The 21,892-nt window shown below is 45.8% G+C and overlaps 2 protein-coding genes across 3 annotated transcripts in view; one reads left to right on the forward strand and one right to left on the reverse strand.

The window, feature by feature from the left end:
• Positions 1-21,892, forward strand: part of CENPP (centromere protein P) — a 228,222-nt gene that overhangs the window by 156,681 nt on the left and 49,649 nt on the right. The gene's annotated exons all lie outside the window — the stretch shown is intronic.
• Positions 1,893-20,055, reverse strand: ECM2 (extracellular matrix protein 2). The gene is made up of 9 exons (XM_028093075.2): positions 19,753-20,055; positions 18,072-18,260; positions 16,760-17,332; positions 14,486-14,601; positions 12,686-12,821; positions 9,423-9,580; positions 7,426-7,565; positions 6,018-6,344; positions 1,893-2,420 (listed from the first exon to the last, which is right to left on the reverse strand). The coding sequence occupies exons 1-9, from the start codon at positions 20,036-20,038 to the stop codon at positions 2,252-2,254; spliced, it is 2,094 nt and encodes a 697-aa protein (XP_027948876.1). The 5' UTR covers positions 20,039-20,055; the 3' UTR covers positions 1,893-2,251.

Consider the following 21,892-nt stretch of genomic DNA (forward strand, 5'->3'; position numbering starts at 1 on the left):
TGAGTGCAGGAATGGCTCAGTATCCAGCTGCATTGTCCCAGGATGCAAACTCTGTTGACTCACCTTAAACTTTGCTGCCTAGACTGCCTTAAGTGATTTATGTCAGTACATTTATATTCACACAGCAGGAAGTATAACGGAAGGGTTCTTGTTAAAGAGATGAATGACTATCTTCTTGTTTTTACCTGTCTCACATTCAACTTGGCCAGTTTAAATTCATTATGCTCGTACTTTCCTAAAGTGGTTATAAATCTCAACTTTTTGTTCCATAAGATTCTGCTTCTGCTCTTAGCCACCTGCCCTGATTCTAACAGCCTTCATCGTATTACTATTGTTGTTCATGTTACAATCTCAAAATCCTAGCTATTACAAGAGGGTGCTTAGAAGGAAGGGCTTAGGAATAAAATTAGCGTGGGGTGCCTGGCTGGCTCAGTCCATGGAGCATGACGCTTGATCTCAGGGTCGTGAGTTCAAGCCCCACACTGGGTGTGGAAATTACTTAAAATCCTTAAAAAAATAAATAAATAAATAAGGGGTGCCTGGGTGGCCCAGTCAGTTGACTCAGTTTCAGCTCTGGTCGTGATGTCAGGGTTGTGAGATCGAGTTCTGCACTCAGCAGAGAGTCTGCTTGAGATTCTTTCCCTCTGCCCCCCCACGCCCTGTGCATGCACTCTCTCTCTCTCTCTCGAATAAATAAATCTTAAAAAAAATAATAAATAAATAGAATTAGCTCAAATGGGATAAAATCATAAAATCAAACTCACATCTTAGAAAGTTGCTCAGGAACTAGATTTGGGGGCACCTGGGGGGCTCAGTCGTTAAGCATTTGCCTCCGGCTCAGGTCATGATCCCAGGGTCCTGGGATCGAGCCCCGCATTGGGCTCCCTGCTCAGTAGGAGGCCTGCTTCTCCCTCTCTGCTGTCTCTCTCTGTCAAATAAATAAATAAAACCTTTAAAAAAAAAAAAAAAAGAACTAGCTTTGGTGACTATGCTGGTGGCTGTCACTTTGATCTGGAAGGTTGATAATAAGTGCACTCTCCTGCATGCCACACTTGGCAGATGTTTTTCATGGCTCCCTGGTTCTCTGACAGCCTGTGAAGTGGGGCTGGGAGCTCCCTCAGTGGGGGAGACAACTATTACAAGATCTGGTCACTGAAGTTTGAAAAGTTAAAGTGATCTGAACATAAGCTCCTAGTCTGGTGTTTTGTAGACACAAAATTGAGAACAGCAAGAGAAGTCAACGCAGTTTCTATCCGCGTCCTTTATAAATTAGTCTAGAAATAATGACAAAAGATTATCACATAATGAAAATTTTAATACCATATGGTTTTGGTAGCTTCTAGTACATGGTAAATGCTAAGAGCTTTATGTTAAATTGAACTGAATAAAAGGATACTTGTGAGCACATTAGGGCAAAGAAGGTAGGTGCTAACAATGACCAATGGAGCAAAAATTTTCAAAAAATGCGTGCCTTAGGTTTATGTTTATAAGGTTGTAGCACGGACAATTAATATATTTTAAGCAAACTCCACTACTTTCCATAAAATCTTTTGATCTTGAATAAAGAATAATGAGGTTGATCTTAAAATTTTTTAGACTGACACAGAAATTTTAGACTTGCAGAAAAGTTTCAAAATAGTGTAGAATTCACATATACCTTCCTCTAATGTTAATAACCACTGTGTAACCATACTACAAGTCTCAAAACCAGGAAGTTACATGACAGTAGTGTTTTAATTTCACGTGTGAGGAATTAGAGCAAAGCCAATCATTAAGTATATTATACAATAATTGTAGTATAGGATCTTACAGAAAATGAGTAGATTATTGTTTTAACAGTAGGATAATTAACAGAACACTAATTCATAAATTCCAGCTATTATTTTCTCTCATATACTTCTTGGTCTTGAACCATAACACACATTAATTTTTAAAGGGACCTTGAGGGTTTCAGCTGATAGCAATACTCAGGTCAGTTGTAAAGGACATACTTACTTTGCTCCAGATTTTCCCAGTCTAAGTCAACAGTGAATAAAATCCTGTTCTCTAAGGAAGCTTGCAGTTAAAGGGCTTTTTTTCTGGAGTGTGAAGCTGTAACTTTCCCTAAAACTGGTGGAGAAGTAAACTTGGGGTATGTTTTGGTTGTTTCTTTGTGGGGTGGTAAGTCAGGTGCGGTCTCACTTATCAATGACAAATGCTGCTGCAGCAAATACAGAAGTACAGGTTACAAGTGATGAACAAAAACCTGGAATTATTTGATATTTTGTGGTTTAAGAACTATACTTGAGTATGATCTTATGCATGAAAATGCATAGGATGATATTTCTCTTGTTTTAATATAATTGTTTTCAAGATGAAGATGCTCCAGGGTCGAATCACCATCTTCTTCAGCATTGCAAATTTGTTCTGGAAGAATATTCCTGAGGAAAAATAGATGTACAAGTCATAACAGTCCAAGCAGTATTCAGGCTTTATCATTTTGGAGTTAAATTGTACATTTGTTTAAAAATGTTTTTGTTGCTAAAATAAAACTGGGTCTTTTTCTGATACACTAGGAAAAATTTCACATATGTCAAAGATGTGAAAAATGACGCCGTAGGAGTAGAATAAAGTACACCCTGGGAGCGGGAAAAAAATCTCCCTTGACTCAAAAACGAGAAACACTAAAAGAAAAGATTAATAAATTGACTGCAGGTCTTTTAAAAATGCAAAGTTAAGAGACATGGCAAACTAGGAGACTGTTGCAAGTTTGCAACTTACATCACAGATACAGGGCTAATGTACAAAGAGCCCTCTTAAAAACCTATGCAGAAGAAGAAGAGGGGGAAATGCCCGGCTAACCGGTTCACTGAAGAAAAAATGAGATGACGTGGGAACACAAAGAGATGCTTCGTTTCGTTCATGATAAGAGAAATGCATACTGCGAGTACCCTTGCACACCACCACCACTGACCAGATTTGCCTCACATGAAAACATTCACAAGCTCATCAACGTGGTCTGGTCCGGGGGCTGTGCAGGACCCCCATCCCTGGAGGGAGGGACCAGGACCAGGGACCAGGCAGCATCTCCGTTCACTCAGCGAGGAACCTCGCCCAGAGTTAGGCCAGAAAACGTAAAATGCCGTCCAAAGTCACGCGTTATGGATTGTTTGTAGTAGTAAAAGAAGGTAAACAGGTAGGTGTCTGTCTGTAAGGAACTGGCTAAATAAAATATCCACATAATGGAATACTGGTCAGTTGTAAAAAGAATAAGGAAATTCTCTGTGTATTGGTAAAGAGTGAGGATATACTGATAATCTTTAAAAAGTAAAGAGTAAAAAAACCTCGAGAGAGAGAGAGAGAGAAAAGAAAAATCTTTCTGTGTCATAAATTGTGTGGGAATTGTGGAAGGGGATGGGATGTAAAAGAATGAACCTATGGGGAATGATGGAGTACAGCATATGGGACCGGCAAAGAAGAAAGACTTCTCTTCATAGACCTTGTTACAGTTTTGACTTTGGAATTTTATAAACGTTTAATATAGTCAAAATAATATTAAATAGGAAATAGCAATTCCTAAAAACCAAAAACAAGCTAAAGCCCTTATCAGAATGTCAGGTCGTTGACATGTTGTCACAGAGAAAACCATTGTATTTCTTTTTTTTTTTTTAAAGATTTTATTTATTTATTTGAGAGAGAGAGAATGAGAGAGAGCACGAGAGAGAAGAGGGTCAGAGGGAGAAGCAGACTCCCCGCCGAGCAGGGAGCCCGATGCGGGACTCGATCTCGGGACTCCAGAATCATGACCCGAGCCGAAGGCAGTCGCCCAACCAACTGAGCCACCCAGGCGCCCAAAACCATTGTATTTCTGCCACACGTCCTCGAGGAACATATTCTAAAGACAAATAGAGAGCTCCCTAAAACACCATATACTTCATTCAGTACTTTTGTTGTTGTAATAGTGGCATTCTTACTTTGAAACTATTGTTTGTATATTGTAAGATAGTTAATAATCTTGGGAACCTAGATTCCTCGTATAAGATAAACAAATTTAAAACAAAGAATATATGGTTAAATTAGAATTGGGAACATCAGTATGAAGTCCTATTCTTTTTCTTTACAAAATACTTATTTCCTGGGCACCTGGGTGGCTCAGTTGGTTAAGCAACTGCCTTCGGCTCAGGTCATGATCCTGGAGTCCCAGGATCAAGTCCCGCATCGGCCTCCCTGCTCGGCGGGGAGTCTGCTTCTCCCTCTGACCCTCCCCCCGCTCGTGCTCTCTCTCTCTCTCTCATTCTCTCAAATAAATAAATAAATAAAATCTTAAAAAAAATAAAACCCACATATTTCCTGGGAATTCACTGCAAGGCCTTGAAACAGTAACACCACTTTGGAAAAGGAATGTGCCTGGTCCCCAGCCTGGGGCAGGTGATGTGAATGCTGCTCCCAGTGAAGGGGGCGTGGGGACCTTTTAAAGAAGGCTGTCACAGGTGCGCAGTAGGGGCGGGGAAAGTGCACCGCCCAGGACCCACGAGGGCTACCACCCGCCAAGGAGTGGGGCTTAGGAACAATATAGTTGATTAAAACATTCCGAATATATAAAACCATAAGTTAATATTGACTATCCAGAGAAAGAAAGCCAAAAACAAAATAATAAAACAAACAGGCACCAAAGTTTTTTCCTGAGACAGCCTCTATTAACATTTTAATATATTGTATAGTCCTTTCCATTCCTACTTATCACATACATATCATTTTTTCCAGTTTTATAAAGACAGCATTAACATACAGTATGATATTAGTTTAAGGTATACGACATGATTTGATACTTGTATATATTGCAAAATGATCATCATTACATTAAGTTTAGTTAACATCTGTCAGCTCACATAGTTAGATATTTGTAGCCAGCTTCTTGGTCTGATTGGACATTTAAAGGAAAGAACTGGGCATTTGTCTTACCTTTCAGAGTAATAAAGTGACCCTAGCTGATAAAAAATCCTTTACAAAGGAATGCCAGCTAACCAATGTGGAAAGGGTAACAGAAGTAGTGAGTCACTATTTTGTTGCCCCTAAGGAAATAAGTTTCAAGCAGCACTCATCTGTGAGTGAGACCATTGGTTCAGAGGTGAGGAGAAAAGTATTAATGGAGATTCCAGACTGTGACCACCTGAATCCCAGCCGAGGTGGGACAGACGTGTGCGTCCTCGTGCAGCAAATAGGAGGCACAGAGCACAGCCTATGACGCCCTTAGCCAAGCAGCTTTAACTGCATCTTCCAAAGCCTTCCCCGCTCCCACCTCTCTCCCCAGCACCGTTATACACCCTTGACTCTTATTTTTATTATTATGTTCAGCTAGCCACTAGATAGTACATCATTAGTTTTTGATGTCGTGTTCAATGATTAATTAGCTGCGTATATACACCCATGACTCTTTCCCTCTGTTTTTTTAGGAATTTGCGTTTGGATTGTAGAGACAGAGGAAAGAGGAAGGGGTACGCTCCTCAGGGACAGGAGCCCACCTCAGGGATTGGCCTAGGACTGCGCTACCAGAGCGTTCCAGATTAGTTCTCGAGTCCTTCATGCTGTCCAGTCAGACAGAAAACTCTGTGCCCAGAAGTGAGAAAAGCTGAGTTTCAATAATTTTATTCAGAATTTTACCTTCAGAAAAAATCTAGATAGAATCAGTTTTAATTTTAGCATATATTTAAGTTTTGTTCTCTACAGATTAGAGTTTTTGAAATTACACATGGAGGTAGAAGCAGCATAATCGTCCACCTCCTGGGTCCCCAGTATTGCGCAGTAATATTCTGTTCTAACGGGTTTTTACTGTGAAAGTTTGCAGACAGAGACACACGTAGAGAAAAGCTACGATGAACCCTTGTGTACCTGCAAACATCTGCCAGTTTTGTTTAATGTGACCTGCTGTCCTTTTTCCCCTTATAAGTAGATCCCAGACATCAGCTCGTGGTTGTTGAATCATATCCTCTGTCAGCCACAACAATTTTAAATCGGTACTTGAAAAAGCCAGAATTTACCGTATCTTGTTGTTGTTCAGCCTCAGAAAATGTAGTGCTTTCATTTCCCGTACTCCAGGTGGTATAGATTTTAAGTCATTGTGATCCAGAAACAGCTCTCTCAGAGAATGGTAAGCCCCATAGAAGGAGACTCGGTCCACTCCGTCATCAGAGAGTCTGTTAAATGAAAGGTACAGGTACTCCAGGCCGGGCTCCATGTGGCCAAACACGTAGCCAGGGATGCGCTCGATCTGGTTCCCAAGGAGTACGAGGTGCAGCAGGGACTTGGGCAGGTAGGAAGGGACGTGGTAGAGCTTGTTGTAGGAGAGGTCGATGGACTCCAGATTTCTGCAGCAAAGAAGGATGAGTGGGGCGCAGCGTAAGGCGGGAACCATGAGCTCCAGGCTCTGACAGGGCCGGTCGGGATGCTCGGCTGTGTTCTGCCACCGCCTGGTTTGCAGTAGTGATTCCTGCATCAGGGTGGCTGTGTGGTGGCCTGCCCCATCTGTCCGCGAGGCTCATGCTCTTACCTGGGCGCTGCACCACGGCTCCTGCTCCGCTATAAGGAGCACAAGGTTCAGAAAGAACCACTCTCTCTAGGGTCAAATGTGAATCGGAAATGAAGTCCAGTGCCCTAGCTTTTGTCAAGCTCCCTCTCCCCGAAATCGCCCCTGGTTCCAGCAAGGACATGGTGGTGGTGTGGAATCCGCATTCTTGCTCCACACCTGATCTGATGGCCTGGCACGCAGGGGCTTGTGAAACGGAGCTTGTGTTCAGAGCTTCCCTTGTGGCTTCTGAGTCGCCCAGCCACCACCATGTCCTGCTGGACCCGGCTGGCCCTCCATGCCCTCTCCTGCCCCTGAAAGGTGCCTGTTCCCTCTGTTTCACCCAGATCCCTCGTGCCCTCGCCACACAGCCCACCCTGCCCCTCCTGACAGGCAAGACCCCCACACTGGCCCCTTCTCTGCATCCTTGCCCAGGAGGATGGACCCTGCTTCCAGCCTTCTCTGTCAGGCCAAGCACGGTTTGGACTGTTTTATAAGACTTGAGATAGAGAAGTGGTTTGGAGGAATGAAGACAGTGTGGCGTAGGACAAGGTAACCTGGTGGTCCCATGGCAGGGTGGGGCTGGGGGAGGCAGGGATGGTCTCCTTCCAACTTCACGGCCACCTCAGGTCCCTCACTGCCCTCGGGTACCTCACTGCTTGGGTTCGCGGCAGGGTGTGCACAGCAGCAGTGACCACGGTCACCCTAACACCAGTCACACCATCCACGATATGAGCTCCAAGCAAGTAGCCAGGTTCTGGAGAGGGGGAGGCTCACGAAGGAGGGGTGCCATCAGTAAGCTCACTTCCCCACGTTCAGACCCTGTGCAGTAATGGCAGAAGGAAGAAACTGTCTAAGAAAGGCAAAGAGCAGCGTCTACTCACTCTTGATTTATCCAGGCTAGAGGAGCAATCCTGTTTTCCTCAATTTTATTATAACGTAGGACAATGACATTGATCTTTCTGGTGTGGTTGAAACATATCTCAGTTATTTCTTCAATTTGGTTATTTTCTAGGTATAATTCCTATAATTAAGAGAAAAGACTGTTTTTCTTTGTGTTAGTTGGTACATATATTCAGCTACACAGAGATGAAAATGGTAGCGTGGACTGTTCTCATTAGTATTATCTGGAGAGTCTTCTGCTGCTCTTCCAAGTGAAATCATTGATGTAAGTTGTCCTATTCTATCTAATTAGTGAAATAAAATGTACCGTCTTTCATGGTCATGGAATTAAATGAATTTTTTTAATCGTAAAATGTTGCAAAATACAGCATACCATAATAATTGTATAAAGTTCTCTCATTTACAAAACTTACTCATGTAAATTATCTCATTTGGCTTCAAAACCCTAGAAAATTGGTAGAAATGATCATTCCTGTTCAGTAGTGGAGGCGCTCGGGCCTGGAGAGAGGATGCCCAGGAGACACACGTTCTGCCCCCCACCCCCTCAGTCTAGGGCAGGCCACTTCCACCAGTCTGTGCTGCCTGTCAGGGTTTTAGACTTGCCTGTATTATAATTAATTTAATTTAAATTAATTAAGAACCTTCATTTAACGTCAGGGTAAAGTTTGCTAGAGCTATTGTTTTCAACAGCAAGTTGCCTTCAAGTTAATTCATTTGGCATTAGTGGGAATTTTTCACTCAAGAAGCTTGGAAATCAGAAGTAGACATTGGTGTATGTCTTCAATGTAACTTTCTATTCCTATTGTAGTAATTTTCCCTTTTCACTTAATTTTGGTATCTATTAGATATGAGTAAAGCAATTTTTAGTTTTTTGCTTTTCATACATATTTATAGAGATGAACCAAATCAGTGGTTCCCAAACTTGGTTGCATATTAAAATCACTTGAGAGCTTTTTAAAGTTACTGCAGTCGGAGCACACTCCTCCATATGCTAGACAGAATGTGTCTGTGAAGCAGGGCCCTGGAAGGGGTTGGAGCACACACTGCGTGGACACTGCCTCCCATACCAGGGAGAGGGGCCGTCTGGAGACATGTTGCTCCTCCATACTCCATACATACATTCAGCTTGTGTGTGTTTTACTATGTGCATGCATTATGTATTAAAATCTTAATTTTAAAAATTATAAATTACTGACCCTACCCTCCAAAGAACCTGGTTGAGGATGCCTGGGGTAGGGTATGGAGTCCGTATTTCTTTAGAATCCAAGAGATTCGGACGTAAAGCCCAGTATTGGAACCTCAATCTTTACAATTTGGACAAATTCTAAACTGATAATGTTAATCTGCAAATAAGAGGATGAGGAAAGGAGGTGCTGTGTCTCAGCATCAGACCTAGGCTGCCGGCTCTGCTGGCCCAGCGGGCCCACAGCTGTGGGAAGCTCCATCCTGCCTTCCTGCTGAGTAATCCTGCGTGAGGCAGAAACAGTTCGGAGCAGTCAGCCTGGGCACAGCTGGTCTGCCAGACCTCTGCTCTCACGGCGGCAAGTCAGGCGTGCACTGGGCAGTGAGGGCCCCCAGAGTGTGTGAAGTATGTCCCTTGCTGCGGCGAGGAAGGCCACATACCTGGGCCCTGGGTGAGAAGGGCAGTGCTCGGCCCCGGTGGGGGCTGGGCAGAACTGGGAAGCTATTTTGCAAGTTGTAGTTTCTGCTGAAATTCTCAGCTCTTCTTCCCCATTCTCTCCCCGAGAGCTGTCAGTAAGACCAATTTTCACTTTATCAAGGGTCTCTACTAGTAATTATAGTTTTTCCCATAATTTTGTATTGTTTGAAGAAACAACAGTGCTCAAATTATAGCAGAGTATACAGCACCAAAATGGACTTTAACATACATCACAGTAATCTTGTAGAATAATGCTGTTTGTCTTATTGAAGTGTACTGTACTACAAATGTAAAACATTGTTAGAAAGATACACGTACCTCAATAGAAGCAGGAAGACCCTGTGGTATAATTCTGAATTTATTTCTTCCCAGACGCAGGTAGGATAGGTTCTTCAAAGATTTGAAAGCCAAGGGATTCACATTGGTTTCACTGAGCTTGTTTCCTTCCAGTTCTAAGGTGACTAGTTGATTCAGGTCTATAAAAAGTAAAATATAATTTTCAGAATATTAGGAAGACCAAAGTTTCTGTATCTTTCAAAATGTCATGTGAAATGTTCAGTTTATTTGGAGGGTGAATGTCCCTGCTTTCTTGGTATCCCTCATGCAGAGCCTTCTCTCAAGTGCTCTGCACACCCCAGATGCTGAACTCAGTCAGGACTGGATGCTGGATGCGTGGTCCAGGGGAGAGGCGGGCCTGCAGAGAAGTCCCCGTGCTGTAGGATGTCCAAGGAACAGAAGATGAGCGGGGCCACCCTACAGGGGTAGCGGGGGCCGAGCGGGGATTCAGGACACAGGTGGGCCAGCAGTAGAAGGTTGTGGAGGTCACCTAAAGCCTTTGCAAAGATGTGGATGTGCATATGACACGGCAGCATCACTGGGGTGCGGGGGAGTGTGGGAGCACTCTGCCTGGCAAATGTCAGTCTCAGGACAAGGGAGTTACAGCAGTGAATTCCCATCACACTTGTTCACTTTCCTGGCGTATAGTGCAGCCAAATGGATGTTTGGAAAGGAGAATGATCAAGGAAGGGTTCTCCACGCGCTCAGACTAGCTACCAAGAAAGGCCTTTATACAAACGCGTTTTCCCTGCATTGTTTCTGCTGGCCTTAGGAGTGGTATGATCCAGATCACTTGGAATCCTACAGGAGAATGGACAGCTCAGCAGTGATGATACCCAGAGGCATCTGAGTCAGACATTCAGGGTGTAACTTTGGAGTTTGTTCAGGGGCCAAGATTTCTAGAATAGGAATGTTTTCATCTTCCACTCAAGTCATGGGCATTGCACTGAACGCTCTGTACGGCTCTGTTCCTACTCTTAGGCACATTAGAGAAACAAGGCATTGTCCAAGCACGAGCAAGGGACAGGACCATCAGGGGTGCAGATCCCAGGTGCTGAGGACCACAGGAGTGGTGTGGACATGGGGTGGGGCTGGGCTCCAAGGACAGGAAGACCTAGGTGGAAGCGGGAGGCTGAGGCAGCCAGGTGAACACCGGCAAGGAAGAACCCGTGTGGCTGTGCTCAGAGGTAGGAGGGAGGCCTGCCTTGGGTGGACCGTCTGCTAAGGGGGGTGCAGGCCTTCGTGCACCAGACAGTAAGGTCTGGCTTTCCTCTTCAGGCAGTGAGGAGCCCTGGGCAGGGACAGCGGGACAGAACACCAACCTGGCAGTTGTTTCAGCATCAGTTGAAGGGCTGAGAGGAAGTAGGGAGCCCAGGCAATAAACTGAGAAGTGGTTACATTTTCTCATATTCTCTTTGATTTCCAAAACCAAAGATACTAAGAATCCAGCATACTTATCTGGTACATATTTGAGGTTTTGGAATGTAATGGAAGTTTTTCTGTGAAAAACAGATGGTAAAAATAGACGAACGGTCGGTGTGTGACCCCACGAGAGAGACATGGTACACAGTGTTTACAGATACTCTCTGGTTTAAATATACATCGTCTGTGTAGGAAACATAGAATGTGTGCTCCCATATGTGACAGGAGACAGGATGGAGCTAGAGAAGCTTGCTGTAGGTTAGACGCAGTAGAATGAGGGTTTATACACAGGAAGCCGGTAGGAAGTCCTCCCCATGGTGGGGCGGGGAACAACATGGCAGGTCATGGACATGGGAGAGTGCGGTCCCTAAGTATGCAGAGTGGGGGCCAGCCACGAGCACTCCCTGCAGCATCTGGATCCTCCTGTTTCTGCACACCTCTGCGCATGCTGTGTCTCTCCCTGGCGCGCCCCCCCTCCCCCTTCTCTGGAACTGTCTGTAATGTGAAGGGTCACACGTGAAAACCTGCCACAGAAGCACATGGGAGAACAGCAGGCCCCTGATGACCAAGCCAGGGGCTTTGGTGCAAAAAGAGCAATGTCCCAGCAGTGGTGGCGGCTGCACCCGGGTGCACCCAGCCTGCTGCCGGCCGCTTGACAGTCCAGGCAGTGGGCTCCGCACCAAGTGTCGAGGCTCCCTGGGCACGGTGGCCTGAGCTTCTCCTCATGGCGGAGGCCTCCTCGGTGCTCGGACTGTGGGGACGGGGGGAGGAGGGAAGCGTGAGGAGAAGCAGCTGCCAGGAATGTGTGCGCACACCTTCCAAGAAGGGACGTCTGCTTTGTTTTTGTTTGTTTTTTTTTTTTTAAGGTTTTTTTTTTTTTTTTTCATTTGAGACAGAGATACAGAGAGAGAGAGAGCATGAGCAGGGGGAGAGGCCGACGGAGCGGGAGAAGCAGGCTCCCTGCTGAGCCAGGAGCCTGATGTGGGGCTCAATCCCAGGACCCTGGGATCACGAACTGAGCCGAAGGCAGATGCTTAACCATCTGAGCCACCAGGCGCCCCTGGGACGTCTGCTTTGCAACATGTCATCTTGAGAACGCAGCCAGAGAGGCGACCTCACATGCAGCTCACATGCAGCCCGTCAGGGCGCTGGTCTACATGTCCCTTCGGCCCTGCGTCACCTGGCAGTTAAAAATTGTACTTTCTAATGTCTTTTCCATATGACAGAGCCCATCACCATTTGTGTTTATTGATGTTTTACATGTGTACCCTGCAGTCCATCTGGAAATAGAATATTTCCATAACTCTGTAATTTTCAGACTTGGCAATTCTTGGTATTATTGTGTTTTTTACCATCACCAGAGGTGTTTTGTTCCTATGAAGTATTTTGGGAGTGAAAAGAAACAATGAAATGGTTTTATTCCTTTTTAGGCTTGGGTTATCAACATTATCATAATATTTCGAATCAAATAGATAGAAAGTGTTGGACACCGTACCTCAGGTGCTGCTGGACTGGTGGGAAGGTGGAAGGAAACACTAGCTGTCTCTGGAGGAAGCATGTAATCCCACCACGACCCTGGCTAGCGTTTGGGAAAAGCTAACATAGCGCTGCGTCTTTTGTGCCGAGTTCACAATATGACAACTTCAGTTGTTCAGTTCCGTCCAGAGTCAGCAACAAAAGGAGAAAATAAATGTCATGAACTTAAGTGGTAAAGTGGCCTAAAGAACTCGCCAGCTATCCATCTGGCCGTAGTGCCATAAAGTTCCCACATGACCACAGAAGAAAGGCCAGAACAGGACACGCACGAACTGAAAGTTAAATACCTGATAAGCTTTCTTCACTCACAGCCTGCAGACTGTTCTCGTTGATTTTAAGTTCTTCTAATGCAGATGGTAATTCTGAAGGAATCTCTGCCAAATTGTTTCCATCCATATTCAGGCGCATTAACTTCTTCAGAAGCTTGAAAAGCAAATCTCAAGATTACCTCTTCACATGGTCACAGATGCAGCCATGCATCTCCTTCGGGGGTCAGGGTGCAGTCGCGACTTAGCCTTACAAACCTGCATGCCCTGCCTTGGGCCCATGGGAAGCGGCATGTTCTCCTGCCGCCACCACCCGCCCATTTCCATACCGCGGCTTTAGTGAGTAGGAGAGAACTGTCACCGCTGGACCGCTCATATTTTGCTAGATCTTAGGTTTCCACCTTCTCAGCAATAGACACAAAGTTAGTTAGATGGTGCAGTAATCTGAATCTGTCATGGATGCTGGCAGTGAAATCAGCAGTTTGAGTCCTTAACCGTGGACTTGTACAGCTCAGTTTTGTAGTTACACTAGTAGAAACAGTCATAAAAGAGCACTGATTACTGCGGAACTGCTTCAGGATGGCCTGCTACAAATACCACCAGCTCTTCCTTTGTAGCACCACACAGTCTGACTGTTCGGAGGGTGCGCGCCCATGTTTGCAGCTGTGTGCTCGGGGGCCTAAATGCCTGCCCCACCGGAGCGGAGCGCCACACGGATGATTCACCTCAGGGCACTCGGTCAGACCTGAGCAGTTTGGGAATGGGACAGAGGACCCCAAAACAAGAAAAGGAGACACTTTCCTGTGTGTCTTTCTTTCTGATAAAACAGTGAGTCCCAGCTGTAGTATGACAGGGACACATCTGTGACTTGAACGGGGACACAAGCCCAGGGATTTGTACGAAGGGTCATAAAGGGGATAAAGTTTGGCCTAGTGGGATGTAGTAGGTTTCACTGGGATTTTTTTTTTTCTTTTTAAGATTTTCTTTATTTATTTGACAGAGACACAGTGAGAGAGGGAACACAGGGGGAGTGGGAGAGGAGAGGGAGCAGCAGGCTTCCCGCTGAGCAGGGAGCCCGATGCGGGGCTTGATCCCAGGACCCTGGGACCATGACCTGAGCCGAAGGCAGACGCTTAATGACTGCGCCACCCAGGCACCCCTCTTTCACTGGGCTTCCTAAAAGGGCACATGAGTGTATTTGTTTACATACCCAGACCCTTCCTTTCTTGCTTCTCTGAAACTCCTTGATTCTCTTATGCTTTTTTGAAAATATTTTAGTCACACCCAAGTCTTGCAGAGGCTTATTCTATGCTGTTTGCTGTCTCTCTCTCTCTCGTCTTTCCCCCACCATTCTCTGTGCTTTCATCTGAGCCTGCTTGTGTTTCCAGAACCTCCTCCTGTTCACATGTTCATCAGGTCTTGCCCTCGGCACAAAATAGCGAATCTCTTTCTGGGCTGAAATGTTAATGGAGTTTCCAGATAAGCTGTCCTTTATTCCTGGAAATACCTCATGTACTAAGAGACCATATTTCCACATATTTTCAGCTGCTTGGGGAGAAGCTGCTCCATAAGTTCAAAACATTAGTTTTGTCGTTTTGCTGTTGTAGGTGCTCTAAGGGTAAAGCCTCGAAAAACCAGCTAGAATCATGTAAAACAACAGACTGGAATCAAGGTAAGACTGAAGAGTTTAGGAACATCAGAGAGGAAACTTTCTTGACTTAGGAGGAAGCTACAGTGAAAGCACGTCCCTTTCGCTCCCTGCCCTGCAGCTAGCACAGAACTGTGCAAGGGGATGCTTCTTCACCTGGAGTGTGTATTTACCTTGAATGCTTTTGCCCCTATGCCTGTGGAGGTGATGTTGTTTTTGCTCAGATCAAGCCTTTCCAAATTTGGCAGTCCGTTGAATGCTCCATCGGGAATGCTGGTGATGGAATTGCCTAGAAAACACAGCAGTTGTGGTTTAGGCCCCTGTGCACACACGGGCGCATATGTGTGTTCATGAACATCCGCAGATAGCAAGGGAGCTCGACCGGGAGGAGAAAGCAGTACTCATCACTAGGACAGCATCTGTATAAGCAAATGCAAATGCAGAGAACACCAGCCTGGGGCCAGATCCTCCGCTCAGAGGACTTGCTGTGCTTGAGGCCGTCCTGTTTTAGGTGAAGCTGCTGTGAAAACAGCTAGAATGTGGTTCGCTAGACAATTCTGTTAGCATTATGCATTTTATAACAGAGATGTATTTCTGGAAGCTTACATAGAAACTGGTCTTCCCGTTGACATGTCCCAGGCCCTGGGCCAGAAATCCTGCCCTATCACCTACCTTTCTGAAATTTCCTTCTCTAAATCAGGAGCTCAGGGGGCCTCCAGATCGGATGTTGTACAGATTGGATCCACACAATTGTAAGTTCCTACATGCTTTAAATTTATGGGATCTTGTTTTCACATTTGGTTAAGTGCAGTAGTTGATGATTTTAAAGATTTTATTTATTTATTTGACAGAGAGACACAGCGAGAGAGGGAACACAAGCAGGGGGAGTGGGAGAGGGAGAAGCAGGCTCCCCGCCGAGCAGGGAGCCCGATGCGGGGCTCGATCCCAGGACCCTGGGATCATGACCTGAGCCGAAGGCAGAGCTTAATGAATGAGCCAGCCAGGCGCGCCAGTAGTTGATGATTTTAAACCCAGAACGTAAGCTCACCAGAAATAGTGAGTACTATAGAAACCATGTGGTGTGGTGACCTTCTCAAAACCACAGTAGTGTGACTGAGCACGGCATTCATTGTTCGTGGGTTTTCTTATGGCGGAGCACAGCTGACACACCGACTGTGGTGGAGGGGACGTTGTTGGGGTGTGAACTGCTGGGCATGAGAGACTTACCTAGGGGGTCATCTGAGTATGATGTCCTAGCACAGACTGGCCAGCCTGAACCAAGGCATCAGACTTGGTCTATCAAGTATTTATAAGGTCATTTACTTATTATTTCTCTGGTAGTTTATTTCTGTGATTGCCCCTGAGACATGTCTGAAACCCCATTCAGACTCTCTCACCCCTGTGCCTCCAGGGCCTCCCGGGGTGTGGGTCTTGTCTCCCAAATGGACGCACACCCAGGGTCCCCCACCAGCCAGCCTCACACACACACTTGGTCTGCCGTCCCTCTGCTCAGGACCTCCCAGCAGTTCTGAGGCCTGGAGGAGGACTGGGCCGTTGCACACCCACCAGAATGGCTAACAGGAGGGAAAGGCAAGTGACAGGACACAGAGCAGCGTCTAGCAGAAGAGCCACAGCCACCTTTGGGAAGCTAAATGCACATTTACTCTGTCACTCAGCATTTCCACTCCTGGGTGTGCACCTTAGTGAACGGAAAACTAGGTCCACCCAAACCTCTGGGTATGGATATTTATGGAACTGTGTGTATAGTTGCCCCAAACTGGAAGTGACCCATCACCTCAGCAGAGACAGGGCTGGTAGAAGGAGGGGCGCGAGGGAGCATGGGGAGGTGACAGAAACGTCCTGTATCCTGTCTGTGGGCGTGGTTATGCAACTGTACACATCTGTCAAAGCTCAGAGAAGAACATGCTAAAAATAAGTTTTACTGCATGCCAATTATACCTCAGTAAAGCTGACTTTAGGGAAAAAGTCAATGGGAAATCATGCTTTGGTTTGGAGAAATTTGCTTTATACTTAACCATGCTATCTCTTCTACAAAGCTTATGTATATGATTGTAGATTGTGCAGTTAGTCTGTTTGGGATCAATTTATATTATGAAATTAAAATATGACATTCAGGGGCACCTGGGTGGCTTAAGTCAGGTAAGTGTCTGCCTTTGGCTCAGGTCATGGTCCCTGGGCCCTGGGATCGAGCCCCATGTCGGGCTCCCTGCTCCGCGGGGAGCCTGCTTCTCCCTCTGCCTCTGCCCGCTGGCTTCTCCCCCTGCTTGTGCTCTCACTCTCTCTCTCTCTGTGTCAAATAAATAAAAATAAATAAAATCTTTTTTTAAAAAAAGCTTTTTAAAAAAGACAAAGCTACGACATTCACAGGGCAAGGAGAATTACTTGCTTGTAAAGCACAGAACAGAACAGACGTCCGCATCTCTTACCAACGAGCTCCAGGCTTGTTATCTCTGGTGCTGTTAGCGGCGGTATCTGTGTGAGGCCGGCGCTGATGCAGCTGATGGTCCTGTAGGACAGGGAGCACCCGCTGGGCAGAGGTGGCCTGCCCCTGGGAGGAGGGAGGGCCAGGGCTCCGGAGGGTGCCCTGAACACGTCTCCTCTGAGGGCGCTGTCATGCTCCTCGTCCCGGCCCCCCTTCTCGTCGTTCCTGCCCCCCCCCGCCTCCTCCCTCTCTGGGTGTCCTTGTGGGTGGGCCCGCCTGCCCTCTGCGCGGGCCCTCTCCTCCGCCTCTTCTCCGCTGCACCCCTCGCTGAGGGGTCTCCCCTGCTCCCCCGGGCCACGGGTCTGTTTCTTTTGCCCCTTATCTTTATCTCCTTTACTTTCTTCTTCATCCTCCTCAAATCGAAGCTCCTCTTTTTGCAACACTTGGTCCATTTCCACCTGACGAGGTGGCAGTTGCTTGCGAGGTACGTTGGTAGGTTCTCTTTGTTCTGAAGAATCCCCTGAAAATTCACCTCTGTCACTTAATGTTGCACCACTGAGCCGCGGATGGGAGGTCGCTGGCCGCGCAGGGAGGACACAGCAGGGGCGAGGTGTAACATATTAAAAGGAAAAATCATAGTGAAAGTGAGGTTAGTAAATATTATTTCCTCCAGGTGTTTGAGTGCAATTTAAATGTGAAATGCATTTTGGAATTTTTGCTTGAATAGTTTTAAAAGTAATTTTATTTCTATTTTATAAGATTTGTTTTAAGCGATTTTTGTTTCTTCCTGTGGCCTTAATATCTGTTTTTACTAAAATATCTTGCTACCCGGTAATAAAGAGGAAATAATATTGCCACATGATGCAAAATGGTAAGCAGTCCTGTGTGAGGTTACGATATGATGAGGTGTGACCTTTACAATAGATACTGTTCACTTAATCAAGGTTGTACCCACACTGAGTTGGATTAAGGGAGCTACTCCGAGTAAGGAACTAAGTAGAGGACACTTCCCTCACAGGACACTTGGGGACTGTTGGCTCTGTAGATTCTGCCACTGCTTCTCTAAAGCAAGCGTCGGTGGGCAGTGTGGTCTGGTCAAGTTTACTCATTCTGACAGAGCTGGAACTATGAAGCCAAGATCTTTTTTTCTGCCTCCCACCATCCATTTTCCCAAATAACTTCTCTGTTTATCATCACTGTGCCAGTCTTAATGACCAGTTTACCATAATTTAAAACTTCAGGTAGTAACAAAATAAAAACAATGGATGTTGAAGACTCAGTCACACGTAATACCGTGTTTTGGTAAATACTTATACCAGCATCAGAGCAGACTGGGCAGCACTCTCCTTCAGGTGTAACTGTTTGGGGGCACGTCGGAGGGTGGCACTTAGTTTTGTCACAAAGCACTCTTCCGTTCGAGCAGAGGCAGGTGGTGCACGGCTCAGGAGACCACACCGCTCGGTTGTACATGGTCATCCCATTAACCAGACAGTGTCCTTTCCTTCCTGGAAGAGAAGCCGGAGCTGGTAAACTCCCTGTGTGGTCACCAGCACCTGTGCATGACGGTTAGCACAGTGTGAAGTTGGACTGCCAGCATCACACAAGAGTGGCATAAACAGTGGGGTAAATAGACCCCAGAGAAGGGACCCCAGAGCAGCTTCGCGTGCTCTGCTCTCAGCCTCTGAGACTGACCTCCTCCTGGTAACTGACTCTGAGCTGCGCCTCCATACTGTATCTGCTGGGGTGACTAAGTTATACAGCAGCAACAACCCACCCCCAAGTCTCAGTGATTTCTTCTCTGTGCCATGTGTCCGACGTGGGCACACAGGGGCTGTGCTCCTGATGGTCCCAGAGGCGACCAGCAGGCTTCTGCATCTCCAAGCAGCCTGCCCTGATAGCCAAAGCAGAGGAACGGGAGGTTGGGAATCCCACACGAGCCCTAAAAGTGTCTCATTACATTGAGCAAAGCAGATGATACAGCCATACCTAAATTCTGAAGACACACAGCTGTGTGGTTCCATCGGGTGCCAGAGGGCAGAGAGCAGGAAGGGCACCGAAGATGAGCCCACGTCTCACCCTTCCCAGCGTGCAGACGGGGAAGGCAGAGCCAGACATTGCAACTGACCCTTTCTTCAGAGTTACTGTGTTACTGAGCACTAGCTCACAGGCCATCAGTGCCGTCCCTTGTGGAGTGTTTTCGAAGTATCTCCATTTCCCTACGCACAGAGTCATAGACATGTGGGTGAGTGTGTCCACCAAGGCGGCCATCACACAGCCTACTTGGATCGGGATGTTAGAGGGCGTGATATCCTTCCGACCTCGTGTCATTTGTGATGCCTGTCCTTTGTTTAATGAGCCGCTGTCTCCACATCCCACCCTGAGATGGGCTCTCACATGTGCTCCCTCCCTCCCAGCCCCACCCAGTAGTTGGTCTGCATAAAATAAATTCAGTGGCTTAATGCCACTTTTGGTTGAAGATATTTTGGTGGAAAATAGTTAACAGCCATATATTCGTAGAATCATTTGAATAATTTTTCAATATCCCAGATGATCTATCATTATAAATGAAAAAGCAGGTTACCACCTTATATGTATATTATCTATATTATGAATCCAGTTATTTGAAATACATGGCATAAAAAACAGACTAGAAATTAATAAACCAAAATAGTAACTATGCTTTTATAAATATAATTGTGGGATAGCTAATTATTTTTTGTTTTCCAATAATTTTGTATTATAATTACATTCCATAAATGAAATTTTAAATTATTTCAAAACTTATCATTGGTTTGGCCCCCTAAACCAAAAGATACAGTAGAATATCTTGATATTATAATAACTTGAAAAATATATTTAATGCATATTAACTTGAAAATATAACTTAAAATATGCTATATTAATAACATATATAATAACTTGAAAACATTTTGGGGGGAAATTATCTTCATGGAGGTTCTGTTTCTCTCCCCGCTCTCTCTCTTACTGGTTTCTTACCTGGTAACACATTATAACTTGATTCTACTCCAAGAAAACTTGAAAAGGAGTCAGACTTTTCCTCTGTGCTGTAATCCAAGTTAAGCACGGGAATTGTTGCTGCTGGTGTGACCATCACCTGCTGGATCCCCAGCTGCCCACTGGACCTGTGGGCAGGTGAGGAGCTTTTCCTTGGTCTCCTGTAATACACCTTCCTCCGTTGCTTCCTAGGCGTTTCTTCATTTTGTCCAAAATCAGTTTGAAAAATGATAAGCAGAAGGAAACAAAGGAAACCTGCAAACTTCATGTTTGCTTTTTCACCATCCAGTTTCTAGAATGAGAAGGAAGCAGGATTTCGGATTTAATGGTGCCTAATTTTTCCTTTGAAAATTGGCATATTATTGCCTGTATGCCTCAATAGCATCTTGGAGAAATGACAAATTTAATTTGTGGGCTGTATGCTACTGTATTACTGCCAAATCAGAATGTAGTATTCTTCTATCAGGATCAAAGAACTTTGAGTATCTTGACCTCTAGAACAGGCATGAGCCAACTTTTTCTATGAAAAACCAGATACTAAATATTCTAGGCTTTCACACACTGTCATGACTACCTCACTTGGCCCTTGAAGTGTGAGAACAGACCGTGGTGCACAAACGTGTGCGCCGGTAAAACTCCAGTGACCACAACAGTTTGCTGGACTCGGCCTCTAAGCCGCGGCTTGCTGAGCCCTCTCTACACCGCTGTGCTGTGTCTTCAGAGGTTATCCAGGGTCGATGACCTGTGTGCCAGATCATCCTCTGACTTGGGCCACCCACGGCCCTGTCCCCTGCTCTGCTATTTGGTTCTTCTATCCTCTAGCTTTATAATTGTAACAGCAAACTAGCATCAGTTGTAAAGATGTAAGACAAAGAGTAATTCTTAATTAGCTGGCCTCAAGAGCAGCACAGGGCCCTGCATGTTGTAAAAATGAAAAATGTATTAGAGAAATGAATACTTATACCTCCTGGTGATGAAGAGACAGGTGGTTGTGGCACTGTGGTCAGACACGTTGGTCCAGGCCCTATAAAGTCAGGTAGCACAAAAAGTAAAGAGAAACCCTCTGCAAGGTGATTGATTGAAGAGCTGGTTGAAGGATTCACCTGGCCACACACTTTGGCCCGTGGCTAGTCCTGCAAGGAAGGTCTGTGTGGCATCCATTGCCCCCTAAGCTGAGAACCAGTGTCTCCCCCTTCGCCCCTGCCTGGCATCTATCCCTTCTATTCTTCACTTAGGTTCCCTTGCTGTCACTACCACAAGATGGAGGCAGGGTGTGTGGAGGAGAATCTGAAACCTCAGGGCTGCTAAGGACCCAGGATCATTGGCTAAAGTGGCAGCCTTGCTTGGTGATGAGATTTACCCCATTCCTATCAACCTGCCTTGGTCACCTCTGACAGTCAGTACAAAACTGTTAAATTTCAGAAAACGTCACCCTGGCAGGAATGGTAAAGGTTTAAAGTGATGTTGTGTACAGAGATCAAAATTCCAAGCTGCAGAGGAGGGATTTTGAAAGCTCAAAGGGCCAAAAACATGGCCATAGACTGTGAACCCAGCAATCTGGCTGGGACCTTAGGAAATAGACAAGAGACCCTGTAAGCATTGGGTTCAACCTTTCTGCATGAAGTAAAGTGCTCTACTGACATCAGACGCTGCTATATTACAGGTCTGCTTCAAAACCTGTGGGCAGGTTGTAGGAACCCCAAAGGGTATCTGAATGGAAAACCATGTACTGGGCAGTGAGGCGAGACCTTCCTCATGCCACAGTGCCCACCCCCCAAATGTGTAGGAACTGGGGGTGATCAGTACCAGTCTAGCCAAATACTGTGACTTCTGTCAGCAGAAACCTACAGTGGTTGTAGCAAACACAGGGTTGCCACCATAGTTGTTTGCCTAAGTACAGATGTCACTCACAGACCTATTTTTTATATTCTTCCATATGTACATCACCAGAAGGCCAAGAACATGAGCTGTGGGGTTGCCATCCCTGTGTGGCTGACATTCCTTCAAGTTACACGATTAGTGACCAGAGTGGCTCTGAGAAGCAGCGACTCCTGGAGAAGCTGGACGTTAGTTCACGGTCACTTTATAGAGAACCCGTCAGCCATTATAGCAGTTTTGTGAC

Source organism: Eumetopias jubatus, unplaced genomic scaffold (assembly GCF_037043125.1).
Source record: "Eumetopias jubatus isolate StellerSeaLion01/CBP00866 unplaced genomic scaffold, mEumJub1_p1.0 scaffold_15, whole genome shotgun sequence".
Lineage (NCBI taxonomy): Eukaryota > Metazoa > Chordata > Mammalia > Carnivora > Otariidae > Eumetopias > Eumetopias jubatus.